At 48.0% G+C, this 25,790-nt stretch overlaps 1 protein-coding gene across 1 annotated transcript; it reads left to right on the top strand.

Moving 5' to 3' along the window:
- The first annotated feature begins 2,704 nt into the window (after positions 1-2,704).
- On the top strand, positions 2,705-25,790 carry USP18 (ubiquitin specific peptidase 18). Its single transcript, XM_084766608.1, has 11 exons — positions 2,705-2,844; positions 9,974-10,229; positions 11,406-11,502; positions 12,535-12,680; positions 20,498-20,577; positions 20,806-20,952; positions 21,480-21,575; positions 21,969-22,136; positions 23,154-23,285; positions 23,647-23,696; positions 25,350-25,790. The coding sequence occupies exons 2-11, from the start codon at positions 10,082-10,084 to the stop codon at positions 25,393-25,395; spliced, it is 1,110 nt and encodes a 369-aa protein (XP_084622734.1). The 5' UTR covers positions 2,705-2,844; positions 9,974-10,081; the 3' UTR covers positions 25,396-25,790.

Below are 25,790 nucleotides of genomic sequence, written 5' to 3'. Positions count from 1 at the left end.
AACTTTGTCAGCCATCTCTCTCCCCCCGCCCCCTCTCTCAAAAGAGCAAACCTTCTTACTCCACGCTGCATGGTCTACCCTTCTTATGAGCACGGGGGTCCTGGCCTCTGACATGACTTGTCTCTAAAGTAACTTTTCCTGTCAGGGAAGGGACTGCCCTGTCCCATCTAGTCTGTCAACAATTTCTTCTGTGACCAAGTTTTGAGTGAGGCGGTTAGGCAGGGCCTCTAGTTTCAAAATTCAACTTTACAAAAAGACAAAAAGTTAGGCATACTGCCAATGAAGATTCCAATCACACTGAAATCACCCCACCGTAGGCAGCATGGGCGAGCCACAGGAAAAACTCCTGGGGGGCCCAAAGTCACTTTTGCAACAAGTATTACTGTGGTTTGAACTTAAATTCTTTCCTCCCTGGCATTTGAAAAGGCATCTAAAAAGCACAATTTTATTAGCAGTCTTCAGAAAAAGATGTACTTGCCCCATAATTTTGTTTTATATTTAAGAATTTGAAACAATATGAAACCTATAGGAAGCCGGGCGTGGTGGTGCACGCCTTTAATCCCAGTGCTCTGGAGGCAGAGGCAGGCGGATCTCTGTGAGCTCGAGGCCAGCCTGGTCTACAGAGTGAGTCCAGGACGGAATGAGTGATGGGAGCATAATCCCCTGTCGAAGACCTTTGGCCCGACTGCTCCCAAAGAAACATCTGAGTAGCCCAAAGTGACAGATGTTCTGCAAATCAGCTAGCTGTGAGGTCATGAAAACCAAAAGTGTCAGGAACACTCCCAGACTGACAGGGACATGGTCTTCAAGATAAGCCAGGTGTCCTGAACTGGGTCTTTCTGTTGTAAGGGATGTTGTTGGGACAACTGGTAAAATGTGAGTGATAATAAATTCACACTAAGGCATTAGGGGGAAGAAATGCCATGTGGAAAGCATACTCTCACCTCTACCAGCGTCTTCTTACATGGACACGTTCCTCTCCCTGCCTCTGCCTTCTCACACATAGAACCCCACTCCGGCCCTCTAGGCTCCAAGGCCCAGGCAAGCTGCACCCGCTCCACGCTTGGTGGGATGCCTCAACGAGGGTGGGTTTTGACATGGGTGGTGAGCGGTTTCCTTGTTGTCACCCTCTGACATCCTGCTCTGGGCCACTGTGGAGTTCTATTACCTTGCTCAGCCTAGCTCCTGGTGATAGCCCTGAACTGTGCTGGAAGGTAAGGAGACAGCAGGCGAGGGGAGGGAAGAGAGCCACAACAGGAATTGCAATGGCTTCTTGCATCATCCAGCCATCCCCTGTCCTGTCCACGATTGACCCTCATTCATTCCGTACTGGTGCAGATGTCAATCACTTGCTTTGCTGAGCAAGCCGGATTTTTAAAAAAAAAATGATTTGGCTATAAGGAGCTGTTTGCTAATCACCACTGGGAACAAATACACTTTGTTCCCTAGCACTCTACAGGAATAATATATTGACCAAACTATCCAATTTTGTAACGTCCTCTTTTCATTCCCCTCCAGTTTTTGATGTTCCTGTTTTTGGATACGACTGAACCGATAGATAGAAGGCGCTAGTCGCACAACCGATTGGCTAGCGGATGTATTGAGGACTTAATATATCTGTCCGTGATGTGTGCAAATGCCATGTTGTATACCTCAATCACTGATCAGGAGACAATGCGTTGCCCTCAGCACCATACTGCTTTCTATATCCAAACATGGAAACCCCGGTTCATTATCAACAACTCTGTATAGTTCATGCTTCATACACAAACACACACACACACACACACACACACACACACACACACACACACACAACAGAGAGAGACCTATTTACATATCTTTATGTTGTAACTACTGGGGGTGGGAGTGGGGGAACCACTCTCAGAGCAAACCCGTGTGGAAACCTCATTCTGATCCCGCGCATAATTCACCTAGCCCAGCAGCCAGCAGACGCCCTCTGCCACCACTCACACAGCCTGCAGATGAAACACATCTGTAAAGAGCTAGCAAGCATTCCGTGGGTGCATTCCAGATCCTTCAAACCAGGCTCGGCTTAGGCTGTGTTTGTTCATCGCACTTCTGGACCTGGTGTGCTAATTACAGCGATCTGTTATTTTCCACAAAGGGGTGGAATTGCTCAGAGGTCCCGGTTAGAATCTTGGTTTCAGCACTCACGAACTTGTCACCCTAAGTTGGCCACAACCTCTTTGATAAAGCAAAAATTTAATGTCTTATTCTATAAAATTAGGATTAGACGTAGAGGCACAAAAGACCGTTGTGTAGGTAAAATTATTTTCAGAGTCTAACGATGAGCCGGGCAAATGACAGAGGCGCAGTAAATGTTATCTCTCATTGGCTCTTTACCCTTGGAGGGAGCCTCAGCAAGGGAGTCCTCCGCTGCTGAATCAGAAAGCAGAAGTTACAGCAATTGTGGACATTTCCAATCTTAAAAAAGCAGATGAAAGGAGCGTGTATCCGGGAGTTACCGGGCCAGGTCCAAACGAGGATGCTGAGATCCCGATGTGGGCAACCGCGGGTTCCCTAGGCGCGCGCGTAAGTACGCGCTTCTTGCGCAGACCCGCCCGCTCCGGGCCTGAGTTTCGCTTTCCTTTGGATCTAGGGGAAAACGAAAGCTTGGCGGTGAGGGGGGCGTGACCGGGCGTGCAGAGGGCGTGGCCAGGAGCACCAGGGAGGAGTTGGAGGCTGCGGTGCTTTGGGGACAGCAGACGCTCCTGAGCTGCCAGGCTGGGAGGCTGCTTGGCTGTTCTGCTCCGCTGTGCCATGTTCTCCTTGCGGATCCGGTCTAGTCTTCGCTGGTGGGCTTGACTCGAGGTGCTTGAGGCAAGTTTGTGGCTTCATCCACTAGAGCTTTGCTCATGTATCTCCAGATGATTAATAATTTTCTTGGGCTCTGCAGATAGTGGCAGTGTGTATCCTTGGCGTGCATGTACTGGGACAATGTTTATTTGGGCTTTAGTCATGATTTAGGTTTAATTTAAAAAAGTTGCTTATTAAAGATTAAAACACCAGCCAGGTGGTGGTGGTGCATGCCTATTGATTCAGAGAGAGGCAGAAGGATCTCTGAGTTTGAGGCTAGCTTGGTCTATAAAGCGAGTTGAGGACAGCCAAGGCTATAAAGAGAAACCTTGTCTCAAATAAATAAATAAATAAATAAATAAAACAACACAGACAAAAGTGTAGGGATGTTTCTCTTAATTTTCAACTCAGTATATTTTTTATGTACACTTTATCAGAAAAAATTTTATGCATATCTTTAGCATTGTTGTGTAACTTGCTTCTTATTCTGCGCCTTTCCATGCCAGTATTTAGCTGACATGTCCTATGAAAAGTGTGTATTTATTTAAGTAACTCATGGACACTTAGGTTACATCTTACTTTTACTTGTATAGAAGATTCATCAACAAATATCATTTTTGTATGCCCCTTTGTAAATACGCAACCACATTTGTGAAAAACCTCCTAAAATTGAAACCAGTGGACTGAGACACTGGAAAGATTTTTTTCAAATCTCCTAAGTCGGAATGTTTTAGATCTGTTCCCCAGCTTGCTTTTCATATTCTGTGAAGAAAGCTAAATATAACTTTAAGCATAAACCTGCCCCCTGGAAGTCCGAGTTCATGGCATTTCAAAATAACAACTTAATTTTATACTTAATGTTGAGGCAGTTTATACTTTGAAATCGTCTCAGAAAGCGAGGCAGGTGTTTCAGAACATTTTAGCACGTTTCCTGTGAAGTATCTTTTGTGTGCTTTGATACCGTTACCTCCTGCGTCTGAAAGTGCCATAGGGTGTGTATTGTACTACTGTCTGACTCAGTATGCACTAGCAGAGGACCTTTTTTAAAAAAAAGGCTTCTCAAGCTGGGTGTGGTGGCACACGCCTTTAATCCCAGCACTTGGGAGGCAGAGGCGGTGGATTTTTGTGAGTTCGAGGCCAGCCTGGTCTATAAGTGAGTCTAGGACAGCCAAGGCTATACAGAGAAACCCTGTCTCAAAAAACCAGGAAAAAAAAAAGCTTCTCGTTGTTTTCTTTCTTTTCTCTCACTGTGGAAAACTGTGTTTTATGGTCTCAGAACTTTTATGCAATATTATGTTTATGAGGGAGAAAAATCACATCGTCTTCAACTGAGTGCATCATGTGATTGGGCTGTGGCCAGAGCCCCAGTGGACCCTGGAAAGGTTTCCAGCATTTCCAGGCTGAGGATAGATGTGTCTACAGGCACCGTAAGGGGAGCACCAGTTTGCACCATGCCACAGGACCAGAGGAGCCCCAAGGTGCTTTGCTAGCTTGGGTTTCCTCTGGAAAGATCTAATTTGGTCCATCATATTGCCATTGTTCATAAAACTCGAGCAGATCACCAAGAATGAGGTCAAAGGCCAGAGCAGTGGTGTGTGCCTTTAGTAATCCTTGAGGGTTTTAGCCCTAGGGAGGCTGAGTGAGTCAGGAAGGTCTAGAGTTTATGGCGCCTCAGCACACACCTGTAACCACAGCGTTGGGGAGGCTGGGGCAGGAGATTTGCTGAGAATCTGAGGCTAGCCTAGGCTACATAGTGAGACACCCCCTCCCCCCATCTAAAAAACAAACTATGCGCAAAAGTCTGAGGTCAGTGGACTACATTACTAAACCTTATCTCAAACGTTTGGAAGACGAGGCTGCTTAGATGCTGCTGATACTGCTAGTTTTATCAGGGCATTTATAGCTGAGACCTGCTCTCTCCCCACACCCAGGGTCGGGGAGCAGCTAGGAAGGAACTCTGAACTCCCATGCCATGGCACTGGCTCCCTAGCTCTTTCTCGCAAGAGCCTCCCTGATTCTGTGGCTGCATCAGCGGCTCTCCCCACGGTGGGTATTTCCATCCTTGGCCCTGGTTAGACCGATGCACGCTTCAGCAAGGGTGGGGCCAGGCATCTGCTCTGGAGCCAGTGTCTTGAATCACTGGCTGAGTTTGGGAACGCAGGGTTCTCCACTCTGGCAGCTGTATGCTTCGTTCAGCCGCATCCTCTCTGCCCGCTTGCCACCTCCCTCAGTGCCCTTTGCTTCCATTCCCTTCCCCACCACGCTGTGCTATCTGCCTGCCCTCAGTACCAGCATGAGCCTTTAAAGAGTTCCCTTCACTGTCAAACTGAGCTTTGTAGACTTGCTCTCCATGCGCTGGCTCTGCCTCCCAAGCTGTTCTGGGGCACTCCACCTGTATGTGAGGCTGTTGGCCTCAGGCCTAAGCTGGACTGTGTCTGCTCTGTGCATCAGTCCACTAGCCGTGACTCCGGGTTCCAGTTAATGAGCTAATTAGTAGTAAGATAAACCTCATGAACTTGCTCCGCCACCAAAGCAGGCTGTCCCCAAGCAACAATTGCCCCTTCTCCAGCCTCATGCCCTTGCCTCCCCTCAAAATAGTTGCCTAAACTTGATTTTTTTTATAACTTTCTATTTAGAAATTTTTATCACATGCATGTATTGATGCATACATAATACACTTCCCCACTGGCAGTAAGTTTGAATCTATAGTAAGAAGCATATAATGTCTTCTGAATTTTAATGGTGTGTCTGTGTTTCTTTCTTTGTTTGTTTCTTTCTTTCTGTTTATGTGGATGTGTGTGTGAAGGCCAGAGATTACCCTCAGTGTAGGTCCTCAGGAGGCATCTTGTTTTTGAGGAGCCCCCCCCTCTCTCTCTCCCTCCCTCCCTCTCTCTTTCTTGGTTTTTCAAGACAGGGTTTCTCTGTGTAGCCTTGGCTGTCCTGGACTCACTTTGTAGACCAGGCTGGCCTCGAACTCACAGTGATCCACCTGCCTCTGCCTTCCAAGTGCTGGGATTAAAGGCGTGTGCCACCATGCTTGGTTGAGACAGGCTCTTGTATCCTGGAGACCACAGATGTGCACATCTGGCTTCCTAAGTGAGTTCTCAATGCTCACACTCAGATCCTCCGTGCTCTCTCAGCACGCGCTTTACAGACTGAGCCACCTCCGCAGTCCCCAGATTTGCTGTTTTGAGTGATATTTTATTTTTAAAATGCGGATTTACTTTTGTTTTATGTGTATGAGGGTTTGCCTGTATGTATGTATGTGCCCCACCCGCATGCAGGACCCACAAAGGCTGAAGCAGGGCATCAGATCCGCTGGAACTGGAGTTCTGAGCTGTCATGTGGGTGCTGGGAACCAAACCCAGGTTTTCTGCAAAAGCAGAAAGTGCTCTTGAGGCTAAGTCATCTTTCTTGTTCCCTTGGCTACACATTTTCTGTTTCTCAGATTCAGCCTGCTGTGACATGTAATGTGGTCTAGTCATGCCCACAGGAGAATGAGCAGAATCTATGGTTTGTATAATGCAGACGGTGCTGCCATGATCTTGCCACACATGTCTCCAAGGGCACATCTGAGGTTTTCTTTAGGGGGCTCAGACGTAGTTTAGTGTAGACCGTTGGCCTAGCATGTGAGAGAGCTTAGATTCATCTCCAGCACTGCAAACAAACTAGCCAACCAACCAAAAAAGAAAGATAGAAAGGAAGGAAGGAAGGAAGAAAAACAGGTGAGCCATCACAAACAAAACAAATATAACCAAAGAAACAGTAAAGGGGGGAGGAGCAGGGGGAGGGAGGGAGGGAGGAAGGGAGAGAGAGAGAGAGAGAGAGAGAGAGAGAGAGAGAGAGAGAGAGAGAGAGAGAGAGAATTTCTCTTGAAATTATAGTGCTGAATCTGAGTTTAAACGGTAACACCAATTATTTCCCCAGGTGATTGGGCCATTTTATGCCCCTCTCCTACTAGCAGATAAAAGTCCTGTTAGGGGGCTGGCATTAGAGGGCTCAGTGGGAAGAGGTTCTTGCTGCCAAGCCTGACGCCCTGAGTTTGATCCCTGGACCTATGTGGAAGGAGAAAACTGACTCAACTGACTCCAGCAAATTTCCCTCTGACCTCCCTTTGTGTGCTATGACATTCATGTCCACATAATACACACAGAAGATAAATAAGTAGTATAAGACACTTTGGGGGGGAGGCTTGAGATACGGTTTCTCTACGTAGCCTTGGCTGTTCTCAGACTCACTCTGTAGACCAGGTCAGCCTCTGCCTCCTGAGTGCTGGAATTAAAGGCACCTGCCACCACACCTAGCAAGAAAAAACAAACAAACAAACAAAAACCTTTTAATCTTAAAAAATCCTGCTGAGGCTCAGCAAGACAGCTCAGCAGGTAAAAGTGTGCTGTGCTGCACAACCCTAGGGGCCTGGATTCAATTCCCAGACAGAAGCAATTCAATTGAGTTGTCTTCTGATTTCTGCATGTGTGCTATAGTGTGTACCCATGTCTGTGCGCACACACATTACACATTGAAAAGGAAAAAAAGTTGTTCACCCACACTCCCTCCAACATTTGGCTCAGTAAAAAATTTAAATATATATTTTATTTTTAGTTGACACATAGGAATCATACACATTTCTAGTGGGGGTGGTGGCATTGCTGCCTGTCATTATGGTACCCAGGAGGCTTTGGCAAGAGGGTGGAGTTTGAGACAAGTTTTGATACAAAGGAATATCTTTTTTTTAAGATTTATTATTTATTTATTATTATGTATACAGTGCTCTGCCTGCACGTACACCTGCAGGCCAGAAGAGAGGGCATCAGATCTCATTATAGATGGTTGTGAGCCACCATGTGGTTGCTGGGAATTGAACTCAGGACCTCTGGAAGAGCAGTCGGTTCCCTTAACCTCTGAGCCATCTCTCCAGCCCTCAGAGGAACATCTTTCCTCAAACAAACAAACAAACAAACACCAAAGCCAAACACACGCACACACACACACACACACACACACACACACACACACACAAACCCAACCACACCCCACACCCCCAACTGCATATTTATAACAGAGGGCATATTGAATGCCCTCTCAAGTCAGCACATGTGTGGTATGTGGTGATCAGATTCTCTCAGAATTGCTGACTGTTCCCAAATGGATAGTTGTAGAATGCTGGGTTTCCATGACTGTCAGCTTACCGGTCAGTGCATTTCTAGACTGTTTGTATTTCCTTCCATTTTGAGTTTGGATTTACTTATGCAAGCTTACATATGCAAATCCTCTTAAAAATTCTCTGCAAAACCTACCCACATCCCCTTTCCCCAGAAACCAAGCTTTCACACATGACACACATTACCTTCCTTGTCTCTTATTCTGTAGGCCAGGCTGGCCCCAAACTTATTTCCTTTCCTCAGCCTCATAAATGCTAGAGTTACTGGTGTTTGGCAGCCTGCCTGGCTTACCACCATAAGCACGCGCAGCAGCCTCTTGTCTTTAGTAAACTCGGCTATAGACAGACTTGTTCCATGAAACGCACCCTCGTAAACACAACCAGGTTTAGGGTTACTCATTTAGCCACCCAGTTCTGACTGGCTTCTTACACGTCATTGGCTAGGTTATAAACCAGTACTTAGACATGTTAGCTTTTGGTACTGGAGAGATGGCTTAAGAGCGCATTACTGCTCTTTCAGAGGACTGAGTTGTTTGGGCAGCTCACAGCAGCCTATAACTTGAGCGCCCGGGGATCTGGCGCCCTCTTCTGGTCGCCAGCGGTATCTGCACAAATCCACACTCGGGAACATGCTGTGTGGTAAAATGCTGGCTGTGTGGATGTGAGGGACAGGAGATGGGATCCCCGCACCTGTGTAGGTGCTAGGTGAGCATGGTGGTCTCCCCAAGATGCTAGTACTCAAAAGCAGGTGGGGGGATGACGACGACAGGGAATCCCTGCAGTAAGGGGGCTAGCTAAACCAGCCCTGGGCTCACCTGAGAGACCCTGCCTCAGTGACTAAGATGGAGGGCACTCGAGGAAGACCTCCCCCAACACCAATCTCTCTCTCAAAAAGAATCTAATTGAGGGGATCCGAGTTGAACCCAGGTGACTTAGGGCTCCATAGCCAATGGGTTCTCAGGAGGAAATCTGTGTTGTGTGTGCGCTCTGGCTAGAGAGAAGGAGACACAGGACACAGTGCAGTTGTGCACTCCAGCTTAGACCTGTGGATGTGCTGCAGATGCGGGGGAAGCTGCAGGCAGAAGTTGAAACCCTTTCAGAAGGAACTGCGGGGAAGCAAAGGGCACATGGATAGCTTGGTGTTTTCCAGTTTCACAGCATCCCTGCTTGAAGATGCCAGCGAGCTCTCTCCAGCTGGCCGCGTGTCTGGCAGAGCCTCGCAGCTGCCCAAGCACACCCAAGAGAGGCAGGTGCGGCTGGGAGAGCAGCTGTGACGTTTGTTCTGAAACACACGGGATACCTCCAGGGATCTCAATGAATTTGGGAGAGGGCTTACAGGTGCCTGAGGTCTGTGTTGTCAGGAGGAAGTAAGAACTGGAGGTTCACAGTAGCTCATTTCCTCATTTGTAATTCGATCTTGTTCTTATGAGGCCTTGGTTTGGGTGAAAGGGATTCAGTTGTCTTCTGGGTCCGGGAAGGGATGTCCGTGGAAGGTGGGGCCTGAGCTGTGAGCCACCAATTCCACACACAGGCCTCACGTCAGAATGTGAGTAACTGGGCACAGCGCGCTAAGAGCAGAGATGGCCCCAATCCCTACCTGAGAACGTAGGACAGGCTTCCCAGAGGAAGGCCCCTAGATGTCTGCAGGCATGTGCCAGGGGACCGAGGATGTGCAGAGCAAGAGATTTGCCGGTGAACAGTCTCTAGCCAGTGAAACGGACACCTTTTTCATCTGTTAAGGACTGAGAGTGAGGGGCAAGGAGATGGTAGGTTTGTGGTTCAGGCCGTTTGCTGAGATTGAGACCCCGGGAGGAAGTGTTTATACACCGCAGTCCATGCCAACGAAGGGGAAACGAAAAGGTAGAAGGGTTGCGTTGCCATCAATTCCCGCTGTAGAGATGTCTAAGCGGGCCTTCCTCCAGCAACAGTGAGGGCTGGAGGCATGGATTCGTTCCCCGTCTTATGGCTGGCCGTGGCTTTGTGTTTCTACAGAGGATCCGTTGTTCCCGGCTTGTGTGGACTCTCCCTGGAGGCTAAGTCCTGGAATCCTGACCTCCAGTCTGGCAGTCCCAACCTCCGGGGGTTTGGGCGTGATCACTCATGGGCAAGGGGTTTGGGATCCTGAGGAAACCCTGTCAGTCGGTTGCGACTGAGCCTCAGCAGCACTCAGAACTGGAGGAAGAGAAGAACATGAAGAGGAAGAAAGAGCTGTCGGGAGAACACGGCAATGCCTGGGACAGCCCTCATGGTCATTAGCGCCCTCCCACCCTCGCTTATCGCTGTGTAGAGATGCTTTGCTCACACTGCGTTTTGGAAGTGGCGCGTGCGCTCTGCCACTCCGTTGACTTTCATCTGCGTAGGGAAGGTGACCCCCCCACTCCTCCCGTTGATTCAAGAGCTGAAATCCATTGCCTCTGTAATCATTTGCTTTGTCCTGTCTCAGAAGCTCTTTGTCCAGGACCTTGAGATTTGGGACACTCTCTTGCTTTTCAGCCTCTCACCTTCTGGGGTCAGCTGAGCCTGTGGTTGGGGTGGGACAGGAGGTTGCTTGCTGATGTGTCCCAGACATATTGTTTTTGCTTTTCTCATGTCTTTGAAAGTTGTGTCCACCTCTTGAGGTAAGTTTAGGGCTGGGGGGCGTCTTCCCCACGGCCTCTGTCACTATCCTCTGTTTCTTCTTCTTCTTCTTCTTCTTCTTCTTCTTCTTCTTCTTCTTCTTCTTCTTCTTCTTCTTCTCCGCCTCCTCCTCCTCCTCCTTCTCCTCTCTCTCTCTCCTTTTTTCTTTCCCTCCTTCTCCTTCATTTGTTTTTGCTTGTTTGTTTTTGAGACAGGGTTTCTCTGTGTAGCCCTGACTGTCCTGGCTCTTACTCTGTAGAGCAGCCTGGCCTCGAACTCAGAGATCTGCCTGCCTCTGCCTCCCTGAGTGCTGTGATTAAAGGCATGCACCACCACTGCCCAGCAGTGTCCTCCATTTCTGTGGTGAGGACCAACTCCTCTGCTGGAGCCCACTGTAAACCAGAGCCCGTGTTTTCCCTGAGCCACGCTGACCACACCGGTTCTGACTCAGCGGTCTGGAGTGCGGCGGAGTGCGAAGTGCGAGGAGAGAGCAGCTCCTCCCAGCTGCCCCCATGGGTTCTCAGAGTTTCTTCGCCTTTTCTTCCAACACCTGCCATGCTGCTCATTGTCAGTGTGTGACATCACTCTTCCTAGTGTATTGCTAAGGCTTGCTCTGCCATTTACCCTTTTTCAAAGCCTGAGGACTGATCGCCCTTTCCCAGATTGCTTGCAAGCTCCCTGACAAACTCTTGGTGTCTGTGAGAGCATGTCTCAGGATTTTATGGTTTTAGTAGAACCCCAGAAAAATGTTTGAGTTCCGTTCCGTGTTATGTCTTGCCTTCAGTGCTTATTTCTTTTCACTTTCTAGGTCTGGTTGGTTTACACAACATCGGACAGACCTGTTGCCTTAACTCCTTGATTCAGGTGTTCATGATGAACGTGGACTTCAGGAAGATACTGAAGAGGTACAGCTATGACTCATGTTCATATCCTTTATGTTTTGCACTATTTGCTTACTTACCGTGACCTTGACTTTTATAAGTCTTCAGTCCAGAAATGCCTGACAAAAGATCTTTTCTTGTGTGTTTTGTACTGCAAGTTTGCATCACTTATGAAGTTTAAAAATATATAACAATCTTGTCCCCACCTCCATTTGGTTTCAGGTTGGGTGGCTCATTGCTGCTCTATAAAAATTTTTAAAAGTTTTTATTTAGTTGTTTTACGCATGTGGGCAGTTTGCCTGCATCTATCTCTGTGCACCACATGTGTGTCCACAGAGGCCAGAGAAGGGAGTTGGTTCCCATGGAACTGTGAGCCACCGTGTAGGTGCTGGAAAGAGAACCCAGGAACTGTGGAAGAGCAGAGGGCATTCTTAACTGCTGGACCACCTCTCGAGCCCCCAACAGTGATTTTAAATAGACTCCTCAGATACTTTTGAAGTGCAACCATGGGTGACACTCACGGGTTTAGAGTTGGGACCAAACTAACATCAGAGAAAGTCAGTGGTCTAATATAAATGGGCAGATGCAGCCATTTTATCGGTGGCTTTATTTGGCCCCATGCTTTCTCCCTTTTCCTCATCCACAAAGCAAGGGAGAGTCGCCTCTAACTAAGTGAAACCTGGTAAAACCACATCGCCCTTTCTTCCCAGGACCTAATTCATTATTTGGTTTTGTAGCGTGAAGTAGCTCAAGTTGCATGTTTACCTGCTTGCTCTGGTGTAGGCCCAGAATGCATTGCAGCCACCCTTCCTTAGCATGATGGCTGAGTCTGGTTGGGGTGGGGCTGTGCTCATCGCCCTCTTAGTATGGTATTCTGTACATGCCAGTGCCTAAGTCACCTGAGTACGCGCATAAATCTACCCATTTCCACCATCAGCACGTAAATCCACAGAATGGCCTGGCTGCTGAAAGTCTTTGCAGCTCTTACAGTGATTTCAGTGTGCCCATGCCCGAAGAGCGATGGGTATGAGCCACCTGGCTGATCTTACTTGGCAGGATAACCGTGCCACGGGAGGCAGATGAGCAGAAGAGAAGTGTCCCCTTCCAGCTGCTCTTGTTGCTGGAGAAGATGCAGAATAGCCGACAGAAAGCAGTGCTGCCCATGGACCTTGCTTGCTGCCTCCAGAAGTACAACGTGCCATGTAAGAGCCATTGCATCCCTCGCCTGCCCACGGATACCCAGTGGGGGTGGGGAGCTTTAGGGAAAGAGCAAGGGAGGGGGCTGACCGGCAATGGACAGGTAGGTGGAGTCTAGGTGGCGTGGAGCTCACTGTTTTGCAGTGGCTTTAAAAAGACGAGCAGGGGACCTGCCCATTTTCAGGGTGCAGTGCATGACTTGATAGATTTCTGCAATGTCTGACGATCGCATCAGGGTGGTTAGCACATCCTTCTCTATAGACACTTATTTCTCCGTGTTGCCTATAGCCAAGGGTACCTTTGCCAAAACACACAGCCGTCCTCCCTGTTGCCCTTTGCCCTGGTTAGCTTCTAACTGTCAACTCGACACAGCCAATAATCATCTGATAAGGAAGTCTCACGGAGGGATTGCTCAGATTAGACTGGTGTGTAGGTGTATCTGGACATGACTCTGTAGAGTGTTAATTGACATAGGAGGGCTCAGCGCACTGTGGCCCACACACATCCCTGGACAGGTGGTCCCAGGCTGTATAAGAAAGTCAGTTGAAGCCAGGCATGATGGTGCAGGCCTTCAATCCCAGCACTTGAGAGGCAGAGGCAGGCTGATCTCTGTGAGTTCGAGGCCAGTCTGGTCTACAAAGCGAGTATAGGGCCAAACCCTGTCTCAAAAAACCAAACCAAAAAAAAAAAAAAAAGAAAAGAAAAGAATGAAAGAAAGTCAGTTGAGCATGAGCTGGTGAGCAAGCCATCGAGCAGCATTTCTCCACGGTTTCTCTTTCATGTTCCTGTTAGAGTTTCCTGCCTCCACGTCACTGATGGACTTGTGACCTCAAAGTGTACCCTAGATAAACCTTTCCCTCCCCTAAGCTGCTTTTGTCACCACATTTTATCACAGCCACAGAATGGAACTAGAAGGTCTTTCCTTTGGAGGTCCTAACTCATCAGGCTTGACTTTGGATTCTTCTCTTCTAGTCCTTTATAAAATACGTAATAAACTGAACGAGCTACATTACATCAGAATGCTTTTTCCTCACTCGATTTTGATTTGGAATGTTCTGTAAATGTGTGTTGAATCCACTTGGTGTATAGTATTGTTTAACTCATTATTGGTTGTAAAAAGGTTTAAAAGTTTGTTTATTATTGTTATCTTACATATGCGCTGTGTGTGTGTGTGTGTGTGTGTGTGTGTGTGTGTGTGTGTAGTGAGGGTGCATTCATACCACAGCTTGTGTTTAGAGGTCAGAGGAGAACTGTATGGAGTTGATGCCTTCCTTCCACTGTGGGTTTTAGGTGTTGCACCCAGGTCTGAGGAGCAAAGTGTTTGTTCTGTGGTGAGCCATCTCACCAGCACTGTTGATTTTTTTTTTTTTGGTTCAGATGATTTTTCCATTGTTGAAAGTGGGGGTGTTGAAGCACCCAACTACTATTGTTTTGGAATCCATCTCTGTGTTTAGACCTAGGAACATTTGCCTCATGTAACTAGGTGCTCCCGTTTTGGAAGTGTGTATGTTTACAATTGTTAAATCTTTCTGTTGGATTGATTGCTTTCTTATTACTCACGGACCTCTCTGTCTCCTTTTACAGCACTGGAATTTTAAGTTTACTTTGCTGGTACAAGTATAGCAGCAGCCTTTGGTTTTGGTTTTCTTGCTGTACCCTTTTCAGCCTTTTACTTTCATTCTGTGTGTCTTTACCGGTAAAGTGATTTTCTTGTAGGCATCATTGGGTTTTGGTTTTTGATGTGTCAGTGGGGGACTGGTTTACATTAACTATTACCACTGATAAATGAGGCATGCTCTTGTAATGATGTAAAATTTTAGGATTTGTTTTGGATAATCCTATGGTTTTTTTTTTCCCTTTCCTCCCTCTCATCTTCCCTCTCCCACTCATCTGTATCCCCCTCCTCTTCCTCTTCTTCATCTTTTCTTCACTTCAAGCTCACTATGTAGCTAAGTTGACTTTGACCTCCTGGTCTCCTAGCCTCTGCTCCCCGCTTCCTAGGCTTAAGGCATGTGCCATCACACTCAGCATCTTTCTTTTTCTTGTACATCTTTATGAATAGATTTTTTTTTTAATGTATAGAAGGTACACTGTCTTGCCTGTCTTGTACTTTTATAGGCATTTCTAATGGGGCAAATCTGGTGAAGAATTTTTCAGGTTTTTGTTTTTATTGGAAAAATTTTATTTTCCTTTCCTTTTTTTGAGGGATACACACACACACACACACACACACACACACACACACACACACACACACACATACACACTTCATTGGCTTAAAAAAAACCTTTTTACTTTCTTTGTGAATTTGACATAATGTACCCTATTCCCACTCATCTCTCCCTCCCCTCATACCTGCCCTCCACCCTTGAAACCTTCCCAACAACAGAGAAAAATTATCTCATTGTAGAAGCTGCAGTGTGTCCCACTGTGTGCCTCATGGTATATACCCTTTTGTCCACACTTCTTTGTTCGCAAATGTTTATTGCAGCAATTCATTGGTCTGATATGAGGCCTCTGGATTCTGGTACAGTATCAATACTGGAACCTCACTGGCACTCCTCTTGGACGTTTGGTTGTTGCTCTGTGTCATGGAGACCTCATAGTTTTGAATCTGTAGTAGGACTGACCCCTCCATGCACTCCAGTAGTTCATCAATGGGCTCATGCTTTGTTAGGCCAGTTCAAAGCCCTGGGTCTAGTCCTGAAAGGTATCTGAGCTGGTCAGCCTTCTGGATCTCTCACTCTCACACTCATGGGGCTGGCTACAACTAGGACCAGCTGTGCCCTGCTGCCCAGATGAGGTGCAGGGCCTGATCTTCTGAGAGTTGCAGCCTGTGAGGGATATGGTCTGTTCTCCCACTCTCTTGATCCCAGGTGCCATAGGTGACCAGGGGTGAAGGAGGAGAGGAGGCCATTTCTCCCTCATCTGTGCCACCACACAACAGACAAAAGGCAGGGATGGCTCTCCTGTGCTCACACCTTTGGGGCTGGCTCACCTACAGTCTCCACATCGAGGGCCAGTTCTGTTATGCTGCCCAGGTGAGGTGTTGGCCTTGCTCTCTTGAGTGCTGCAGCAGGTGAGGGGCAGAGCCAGCTCTCCTGAGTGCTGCAGCAGGTGAGGGGCAGGGCCAGCTCTCCTGAGTGTGCAGCTGGTGAGGGGCAGGGCCAGCTCTCCTGAGTGCTGCAGCAGGTGAGGGGCAGGACCAGCTCTCCTGAGTGCTGCAGCAGGTGAGGGGCAGGACCAGCTCTCCTGAGTGCTGCAGCAGGTGAGGGGCAGGGCCAGCTCTCCTGAGTGCTGCAGCAGGTGAGGGGCAGGGCCAGCTCTCCTGAGTGCTGCAGCAGGTGAGGGGCAGGGCCAGCTCTCCTGAGTGCTGCAGCAGGTGAGGGGCAGGGCCAGCTCTCCTGAGTGCTGCAGCAGGTGAGGGGCAGGGCCAGCTCTCCTGAGTGCTGCAGCAGGTGAGGGGCAGGGCCAGCTCTCCTGAGTGCTGCAGCAGGTGAGGGGCAGGGCCAGCTCTCCTGAGTGCTGCAGCAGGTGAGGGGCAGGACCAGCTCTCCTGAGTGCTGCAGCAGATGAGGGGCAGGGCCAGTTCTCCTGAGTGCTGCAGCAGGTGAGGGGCAGGGCCAGCTCTCCTGAGTGCTGCAGCAGTCAGATCTTCTGCTTGCCATAGACGGTAAGTGGTGAGGGTGGGAGAATGGCATTTCTCCCTTGTCCACAATGCTTCACAGCAGACAAGATGTGAGGCCAGCCTCTCATGCTCACACCCTTGGAGCTGGCTCACTTGTGCCCTGGCATCAGGGACAGCTCTACTGTGCTACCCAGGTGAGGTTAGGGCACACTCTCCCGAGTGCTGCAGCTACCTAAGGGTGGTGCTAGCAATCTTGTTCTCACACGGCCAGGGTCAGCTCTCCCATGATGTCCATAGGAAGGGTGGTGCCAGTGCTGCATAGCCCTCAGACATCAACATGTCATGTTGGGCATGCTCTGTTCCTCTAGGCCTGGACAGTGGACTGGTGGTCATCTGAGTCTAGCTTTTTGTCTGGACCCCATGGTTTGAATCTGGTGGTCATCTTGGGCTTGCTTCTTACCTGGGCCATCTAAGTGGTCTTGTGGGAGGGTCTATCTCAGGATCACTCCTGCCTGGAGCCCATGGTCCCAGCCAGGGTTCTTCTAGTCACTGGCTTGCTTCCCACCCTGGGAACCTGTCCTGACCTGTTCAGTGTTGGACTGGTGGTCATCGACTCAGGTCAGGGAGTGTTAGGCTACACATCCTTTAGATGTTCCCAGGTCAGAATGCTGAGTGTAAATGTCGCCTGTCTCCTCTCTGCCATCTACTGGTGCACATGTGACACAGCAGCCATACCTGCAACACCTCTAAGGGCACACTGGTTGGTTTTTTTTTTTTTCAGGACTTTGTATATCTCATGCCACTCTTGCCTTAAAAAAGGGTCTTTTCTAACTAAATCTGTTAGGAGGCTTTTGAGCTTCCTGGACTTGGATGTCTATATTTGCCATGATTTGGAAAGTTGTCATTGGTTGATTCAGTAGGTTTTCTGTGCCTTTACCATCTCCTCTTTTTTTTTTTCTTAAAGATTTGTACAGTTGTTATTTTTACAGTGTTCTACCTGTATTTATGTATGCAGCCAGAAGAGGGCACCAGATCTCATTATAGATGGTTGTGAGTCACCATCTGGCTGCTGGGAATTGAACTCAAGATCTTTGGGAGAACAGGCAGTGTTCTTAACCTCTAAGTCATCTCTCCAGCTCTACCATCTCCTCTTATAGTACTTGTATTATAAGTGTTTTGTTAATTAATTTCATGCAGTCTGTTCCATAGACCTTGATTTTTTTGTTTTTCGTAATTTTATTTTTCATTTTTCTGATTAGGTTATTTCAAAAGACCTGATTTCATGCTTGGAGAACTTTCTCTGCCTGACCAACACCGGAAAGGACCTCTTTTGTGTTATTGTTTAACCTAAACTTATTGAAGTAATTAGTGCCATGATTTTTAAATTATCTCTATGTATGCTGATTTTTTCACTCATATAACAGTATTCCTTTTTAACTTGATTGATATTTTTATTTTCTGGTATCTCATTAAATTAGTTTTCCTTATTTCTTTTCTTTCTTTCTTTCTTTTTTCGTTGTTTGTTTGTTTTTGAGACAGGATTTATCTGTGTAGCAGCCCTGGCTGTCCTGGAACTCACTCTGTAGACCAGGCTGGCCTCAAACTCACAGAGATTCACCTGCCTCTGCCTCCCAAGTGCGGGATTAAAGGCGTGCGCCACCACAACCTGGCTAGTTTTCTTTCTTTTGTGGTCTGTTGCTAGAAAGTTATTGTGTTCCTTTGGAGATGCTAGGGTGCATAGTTTCTTGTGGTTCTTTTTCTGAAAATTCAGAATTTGACTTATTAAAAACATTTTTTATGATTATGGGTATTTTGCCTGCATATATCTCAGTGTACCAAGTGTGGTCCTGGTACCCTTGGAAGCCACAAGAGGTTGTTGGATCTGTAACTGGGAGTTACAGACAAATGTTAGATGCCATGTTGGTCCTGGGGATTAAACTCAGGCCCTCTGGAAGAACAGCCAGTGTTTCTGTTAGTATTTGAATATTCTTAATTTGCTGCAAATCTTGGGGGAAAGAGCTCAGATTTCCTTCACACAGTGTGATATTAAGTGTGGTTTTGACATATATGATCTTTAAAAAATTTTATTTTAAGAATTATTTATTTATCTTTTTATTATTTTACGTATACACATGCAGGTATATGAGGGCTGCAGGGTGTTTGATGTGGCAAATGCGGAGGGCAGGGAATAGCTTCTGGGAATAGTCTCTGGACACAGTGGGCGCCCATGTTCAGATTAAAACCCTCAGGCTTGCTCAGAAAATGCTTTTGCTCTCTGAGCCATCTTGTTCACTCTCTATTTTTTATTTTGTGATCCTTTTAATTACTTTTTATGAAGAATTAGACTCCTAGAAGCTGTCTTCCTAACCATCTCATTTCCTAGTCTCACTTTTCTTAGCCTCCCATAGTGCTTTGTGCACCCCAGGGGTGTTCAGATTATGACCGGTTGCAACCTGTCCTCCATTAGAACATGGCTTCTCAGGGACATGCATTTCCTTTGGTGCTCCAGAGTGTGAGCGATAGAGTGGGGATAGGCAAATATCCTTGCATTCTGTAGATGCCAGGGGACTCTTGGCTCTGGGATGACTGCAGACGGCAGCAGTCCCAGTGTCACTTCTGTTCCTGTGATAAAATACCCTGAGGAAAAGCAACTTGGGGAGAAAGGGTTTGTTTTAGCTCATAAGTCCAGTGTGGTACAGTCTGCCACAGCAGGGGAGTCAGAATGGGGGTGGGAACTTGGAACAGTGGGGCAAATCACACCCACAGTCACGCTCAGATGGAACGCGTGCCCACACGCCTCTAAAATGTAGATTACTCTATTTTCATATGGCCTAGGACCCAAACACAGGAATAGTGTAGCCCACAGTGATCTGGGTCTTTCCGTGTCAGTTAACACAGTCAGCACAACCCCTGTAGATATGCCCACAGGCCAACTTCATCTGCACAGCCCCCTGGCTGAGACTCTCTTACCAGGCGTTTTTCCGAGTGTGTCAAGTGGACACTTAAGACTGACCATCACAGGAGCTGGAGAGCTGCCTCAGTGGTTAGAGCTCGCGCGGCTCCTGCAGAGGACCCGGGTTTAGTTCTCACGACCTGTGGGCTAGTTCACAACTATTTGTAACTCCAGTTCCAGGGGGATTGGATGCCCTCTTCTGACCTTCAAGGGCACTAGGCATGCACACGGTGCACATACATACATACATACATGCATGCATATAAAAATAAATAAATCTAAACAAAGCAGATCATCACAGAACCATACATAATCCAGTTTTCCTTATGTCAGGATTAGCTCTGAGACAGGAAACCTTCTCCATATGATTCCCCGGGTAAATCAGTTTTAATCATCTGGTAGGCTATTTTTTTTAACTTGGGGTTCATTATATAGATTAATTAATATATTTTATTAACATATAATGTTCATATTCATCATTGAAGATTTGATGTGCATAAATGCAATGGGAATGACAGAGATTTTGCCTCCAGGGAACGTACAGTTTGGAAGCAGGACAGATCAAAAATCAAATGGAAGAAAAATGACTGTCAAGTTTATGTTGAGATATGTATCATTAAGGGAAGGCAGTGATGCTGTAACGTAAGATGTGGCATGTTCTCAGAAACTGCCTTGGCCTGAAATGTCTTTGCATTTTGGCGCAGATTTGCCCTTTTATGAAATAGTCTGAAGCTTGTTCCTCGCCTTTTCTCACTTCACACGTTGGCCCAACACTATTAAAGTCAGTTTGTGTCTGTTCACAATTTCAGACCTACTCACACTACAGCGAGACAGTTCCCTGCAAAGCTCCTACTCGTCTTGCCCAGCATCATCTAACATGGAGTTGCTCTTTTCTCTTCGCTCCTTTTTTTCTGGCAACTTTGGGGAAACCTGGTCAGATTAGGCAGAGGCCCCGCTTTTAGTGAAGTGAATAAAAGTTGTCACCAGGGGGCGGAGGAGTCCAGTCATGTAGTACCTGCTAAGCAGGAAAAGGGGTGAAAATAGTTGCTATCTGTCGTTCAGAGTTCAAGGAGAAACTCTTAAACAAAGAGTCAACGCCGAGCTTCCTTTTTATTGAGTCTTCTTGAAAGTGAAGGAATGCTGGGAAAGGACAAAGTGGCGAGTGATCTCGTGCCCGGTGTCCGGCCGGCTCTACAAGGGCGTGTGATGTTTCCTTGCTAACTGTGCTTCCCTCCGACCAGTGTCCGTCCAGCACGATGCTGCTCATCTCTACCTTACAATCTGGAACCTGACTAAGGACCAGATCACGGACGTGGACTTGGTAAGAGCGGGGATCTGGAGAAGTCAGTGCCATGAGATGTGGGACCAGCTCCGCTATTGTGGGCACTGTTAGCGGGGAATGAGTCAATGCTCCGCCCCTGTAGCTCCCTGGATGGTTCCTTCATGTGGAGGGGAAGCAAAATTTTGTGTCGGCCGTTTCTGAACTTCTGTCTAGAAACCACCTATCCGGGCTTCTGGGTCATCTTAACGTCTCACTCTCTACTTGCAGGCCGAGCAGCTGCAGGCCCTGTTCACAATCTGGACCAAGGAGTCCCTGATTTGCGGGGGCTGTGAGGCAGAGAGGAGCAGAAGGAGCAAGCTGCTCACCCTCTCTCTTCCTCTTTTTGATATGGACTCCAAGCCCCTGAAAACGCTGGTGAGAGACGTCTTGTTGGTGATGTTGGGTATCCTGAGGTAGCTATTTTCCCCTTGAGTCTGTCACTCACCCTTGGAGTTTTAAAAGCAACAACGTGTGGGCTGGCAAGATGGCGTAGCAAGTGAAGGGGCTTGCTGCCGCGTTATGACCTGAGTTTGATCCCCGGGTCCTACACATATGTGCCTTGGCATGCGTGTGTCTCTCTACCACCACCGCCGCCGCCGCCACCACCACCACAAAATGCAACACAATTTTAAAAAAATGACCTGTGTTGCACCTGTACTACCGGGGGCCAATCCCTCCCCTGCCTCCCGGTTTCCTCCCGTTCTTCCCCTGGCAAATCCCCTCCAGTTCTGTTCCTCTGCCAGTGGGTACTTTCTGAAATTCTGCTCCGTGTATCACATGTGTCCACTCAGGGCAAAGGGGACTAAAGGGTAGCTCGGGCTTCCACTAGGAGAGGGAGGGGGCTGCTTTTTGAGACGGGAAACACTAATGCTGCCTTGTATTTGCTCTCTTGGCTGGGACAGGAGGATGCCTTGCGCTGTTTCTTCCAGCCCAAAGAGTTAGCAAGCTCAGACAAGTGCTTCTGTGAGAGCTGTGGGAAGACAACACCTTGGACACAGGTACTCTTTCAACCCGGACTCTTCACTGATCTGGCATTGCCCGGTGGGGTTCCTGACAAGTCTTTTCAGATCCTTTAAGGGCATCTCCTGGCCTAATGGCTGACATAGGGAATCTGGGTCCAGCCAGTACCTGGCACCCTAGGACTTCTCATTTGCATAACTTCAGACTTGGCATCTCAGATTTCATCACCAAAAGGGACAGGAAGAGCCTTTTAGGGACAAGAAAGGATGATGGTTCGAGAGCAGCGGGTAGGGCTTTCCTCTCAGGCTTAGGCTGGGGTCCTCTGCCTGAGCAGAGACCTTCTGTGCAGATGTGTGGTGGGTGACACTCAGTCTCTGTGAGTCCAGAAGGGGCCTAAGGACTTCATCTTCATGCTGGTTTTGCCTTTTCAGGCTCTGGAACTGACTCATTTGCCCCAAACCTTGACCATCCAGCTCATGAGATTCTTCACCAGGAACTCACAGACGGAAAAGATCTGCCACTCCGTGTGTTTCCCCCAGAGCTTGGATTTCAGTCAGATCCTGTCAACTGAGAAAGACTTCGGCGATACCCAGGAACAGGTGAGGCCTGCCTTCCATCCTTCATGCATAACGGCAGACTCTGTGGCCGTCTGAGGTAGCCGTCCGTCCCCATCAGGGGCCTGGACCCACTCACTCATAAGTGCTCTAGTTGTGAGTATCAAGTCACATGTCAGAGATAGGCCCATAACTCAGCAGGCTGTGAGGTGACACGGACCAGTATCATGTGAGCCAAACACATCCTGGGTCAGGCCCCTCATCCAGGTACCCAGGCCCCTCGTTGGCCATCTTTGGCATAAACAACAGTGGAGAACCGACCACAACTTGGTATGATTCACAAAAGCACATACACATTCCAGGCTTCTTTCTGTTTTTCTTCTTTAAAAATGAAAAAAAAAAAGTGAGTTGTATTTATTTGTTTGTTAGTGTGTGTGTATGGCACGAGTGGGGGTCAGAGGGCAATTTGTGGGAGTCAACTCGCTCCTTCCACCACCTGGGTCCCGAGGATTGAACTCAGCTCACCCGTCTTTGAGGCAGTCACCCTTACCTGCTGAGCCACCTTGCCAGCCCAAGGCAGCCTTTCTTTCTTAAGCAATCTGTAACGATCAAACCTACGTAGTTCTGAAGCGATGCTGGGCCATCTCCCCACTGTGACTGCAAGCCTTTGCCTTTGCTTTTAAAGATTCAGAAAGCTTCCTTTTTCTGGGCTTTATGTAAATGCCTCGGAACATTTAGAAAAGGGACCTGCAATTTGGTACTTCCCATTTGAAATGGCACTTGGAATACTCACAGACACCTAAATTAATGCAAAGCTTCAGGTTCTTAGAACCAACTAAACTTTCGTATTGAGTAGCCAGAGTCTGCTCTGAGGATAATAATATCAAAGTAGTCACTTGTTGAACCGTATTTTACCAGGGGAAAATTTAATTCAATTGTCCCAAGTTAATAACATCTTAGGAGAGTCTGGTGGGGGGAGGGGAGGGAAGACTGTCTCTTCTTTGTAGGTTTGAAGTGGGAAATGCGACATTTGCAAGTGTCTCTGCGTTTGTCTCTCTCCAGTCTGAAGTACACTATGAACTCTTTGCCGTGATTGCTCATGTCGGGATGGCTGACTTTGGTCATTACTGTGCCTACATCCGGAATCCTGTGGATGGGAAGTGGTTCTGCTTCAACGATTCACACGTTTGTTGGGTGAGAAACATCAGCCACATTGCTACTCACCCCAGATTAGGTACCTCTAATAAATCCGGGACCTCGGGCTACCTGGGTCTTCACCCCGAAGACTGTGGTCCTGTCCTCTGAATGCAGGCACTTTTAACGAAGTGCAAAGTCCCCCTCCCACTTGAAAACTGCATTTGGTTTATAACTACACTGCGAGCTCAGTGCCCGGGGCACTTCAGACTCTGTGGGAAACTTCTTTAAAGCCAGAGTTGTGACTCTTAAAGAGAGGAACAGACTTGACTGGGTTTGGGGAGGGCGAGTTACAGTGCCGTGCGGTCTCGGGACACTGCACACTGAGTCGTGTGCTGACTTTTTCCTTCTGTGCTTCCAGGTCACCTGGGAGGACGTCCAGTGTACCTATGGCAATCACAGATATCGGTGGTAAGAGGACGGGGGTCTTGTAACCCTAGGAGCTCACTCTGAATTCTTGGCTGTGTGAAACCCATAATGGCTCTGGTGTTTCTTACATTCTGATGACTCCCCTGAGACCAACTAGTCAGCGTCATCCGTGACGACCCGTCCCACTACACTATGCTTTTCTTTTTTTTTTCTTTTCTTTTTTTTTTTTTTTCTTCGAGACAGGGTCTCTCTGTGTAGCCTTGGCTGTCCTGAACTCACTTTGTAGACCAGGCTGGCCTCGAACTCACAGTGATCCACCTGCCTCTGCCTCCCGAGTGCTGGGACTAAAGGCGTGCGCCACCACGCCCGGCTCACCATGCTTTTCTTGACACTGAGATTTCAGTAGTGCCTGTGGATTTGTAGTGGAGTCCAAACGCTGTGTCTGCCATTTTTCTTCCTAGTTGCAAAGTCAGCCTCAGGTTTTGTTACTCATGGCCTTTTGCTGCTGTGCAAAGCCTTTACAGGTCAACCAAGGCAGGTTTGTGTGTGTGTGTGGGGTCTCAGCGCTGTCTCTGTGTCTTGAGAGTGCCTCCCCAACAACAAAGCTCATCTCTTAATTGCTTGCTTATATAACTTTCACTTTTCATATGTACTCTTTGAGGGGGGAAGGCTGAGCCTTTTCATTTATGTATGCCTAGCATTTAGTGAACATCAACAATTACCTCTTAAAACCAATTGCTATGGGGGGGGGGCAGCTGGAGAGAAAAAGAAAAAGCTGGATGAAGATAGATCAAAGAGTCTCCGTCAAGCTTTCCCGGCTCCCACCCCCCACCCACCCCAAACCCCCAGTCTGGGAACAAGGACGAACATGAAAGGTGATCAGAGATGGTTCTCAGCTCAGAGGCGGGCTTGACCACGTGAAAAATAGAGAAGCAGAGAAGCCCTGTCTCAAAAAAACCAAAAAAGAAAAATAGAGAAGGAGATGCGATTGTGTCTGAAATCCCCCTTCAACCTACTTGCCAGCCTTCTCTCGTTGCCTTCAAGTGTCACTCTTCGACGCCAGATCTTTGCTTCTGATTGTTGCTGATGCCTTCCTGGTTTAGAGTAGGGACTGGCTGACTCTCTGTAAAGAGTGAGGAGCTTGTCAGCCCCGTGGAACACAACTCCCGGCGGCGCAGCTCTGTGGCTCCCCCCCCCTGAACCCCTACCCCACCCCCACCCCTGTAGCACAGAGAAGGCGGCACACAATACACGAGCGACTGATCTATTTTATTTATTTTTGTTTTTTCCAGACAGGGTTTCTCTGTGTAGCCTTGGCTGTCGTGGACTCACTTTGTAGACCACGCTGGCTTCGAACTCGCAGTGATCCGCCTGCCTCTGCCTCCCGAGTGCTAGGATTAAAGGCGTGCGTCACCACGCCCGGCTCAGCGACTGATTTAAATCACCTCTGTGGTTGAATCCATTTGCAGAAACAGAGTTGCACGTATTTTGTGGTCCCACAGGTTTTCACCATCTGATTTAGATGCCACCTCGTAGCTCCTCACTCAGGTAGCCATTTTGCCCTCTAGGGGAGTCACTGGCCTGTGTGTCAGCTGCTTGCCCTAAGAGCCAGGAGGTTTACTGATGCCCACTGTACCACGGTTTCACTCCGGATGCTTCGTTTCTCTGTGCTGACGTGTGCTCTTTGCTTTCTAGGCGGGAAACTGCTTACCTCTTGGTTTACATGCGGACTGGACCCTGATGGGGATACAGACGCCTTCAGAGAGTGACAGGCTCCTCTCTCCTTTCCTAGTCCCACGTCTGCTCCATCTTCAATGAGAATCATAATTTAAAAACCATAATTAAACCTTATTTATAAGCAAGAGTTATTATTGCCATGGCTTGGATGCAGTTTGTCTCCCGGAAGCTCACACACGGAAGGCTTGGTCCTCCGTACGGCGGTGTTTAGGTGGTAGAACTGTTAAAAGTCAGGGCCCAGTGGAAGGCAATTGGTCTTCTGTGCCCTAACCGTTCCCTTCCTGTTCCCTCTACCATGATATGATGCAATCAGGGCGTCCACAATATGATGCCAGTGCCGTGCTGGTTGGATCCTCCAACCTTCAGGATTCTGAGTCAAATAAATGCTATTGCACACTA

This window comes from Acomys minous (assembly GCF_964271855.1).
Source record: "Acomys minous genome assembly, chromosome: 17".
Lineage (NCBI taxonomy): Eukaryota > Metazoa > Chordata > Mammalia > Rodentia > Muridae > Acomys > Acomys minous.
The sequence above is the reverse complement of the archived record's forward strand: the minus strand, read 5'-3'. Positions and strand labels throughout refer to the sequence as shown.

Bases quoted from the DNA above. Each gene is read 5' to 3' on its own strand.
- USP18 (XM_084766608.1), top strand. From the start codon at position 10,082: ATGGGCAAGGGGTTTGGGATCCTGAGGAAACCCTGTCAGTCGGTTGCG. The intron at 11,503-12,534 runs GTACAGCTATGA...CTTACTTGGCAG, and splicing joins TTCAGGAAGATACTGAAGAG to GATAACCGTGCCACGGGAGG. The intron at 22,137-23,153 runs GTGAGGCCTGCC...GTCTCTCTCCAG, and splicing joins TCGGCGATACCCAGGAACAG to TCTGAAGTACACTATGAACT.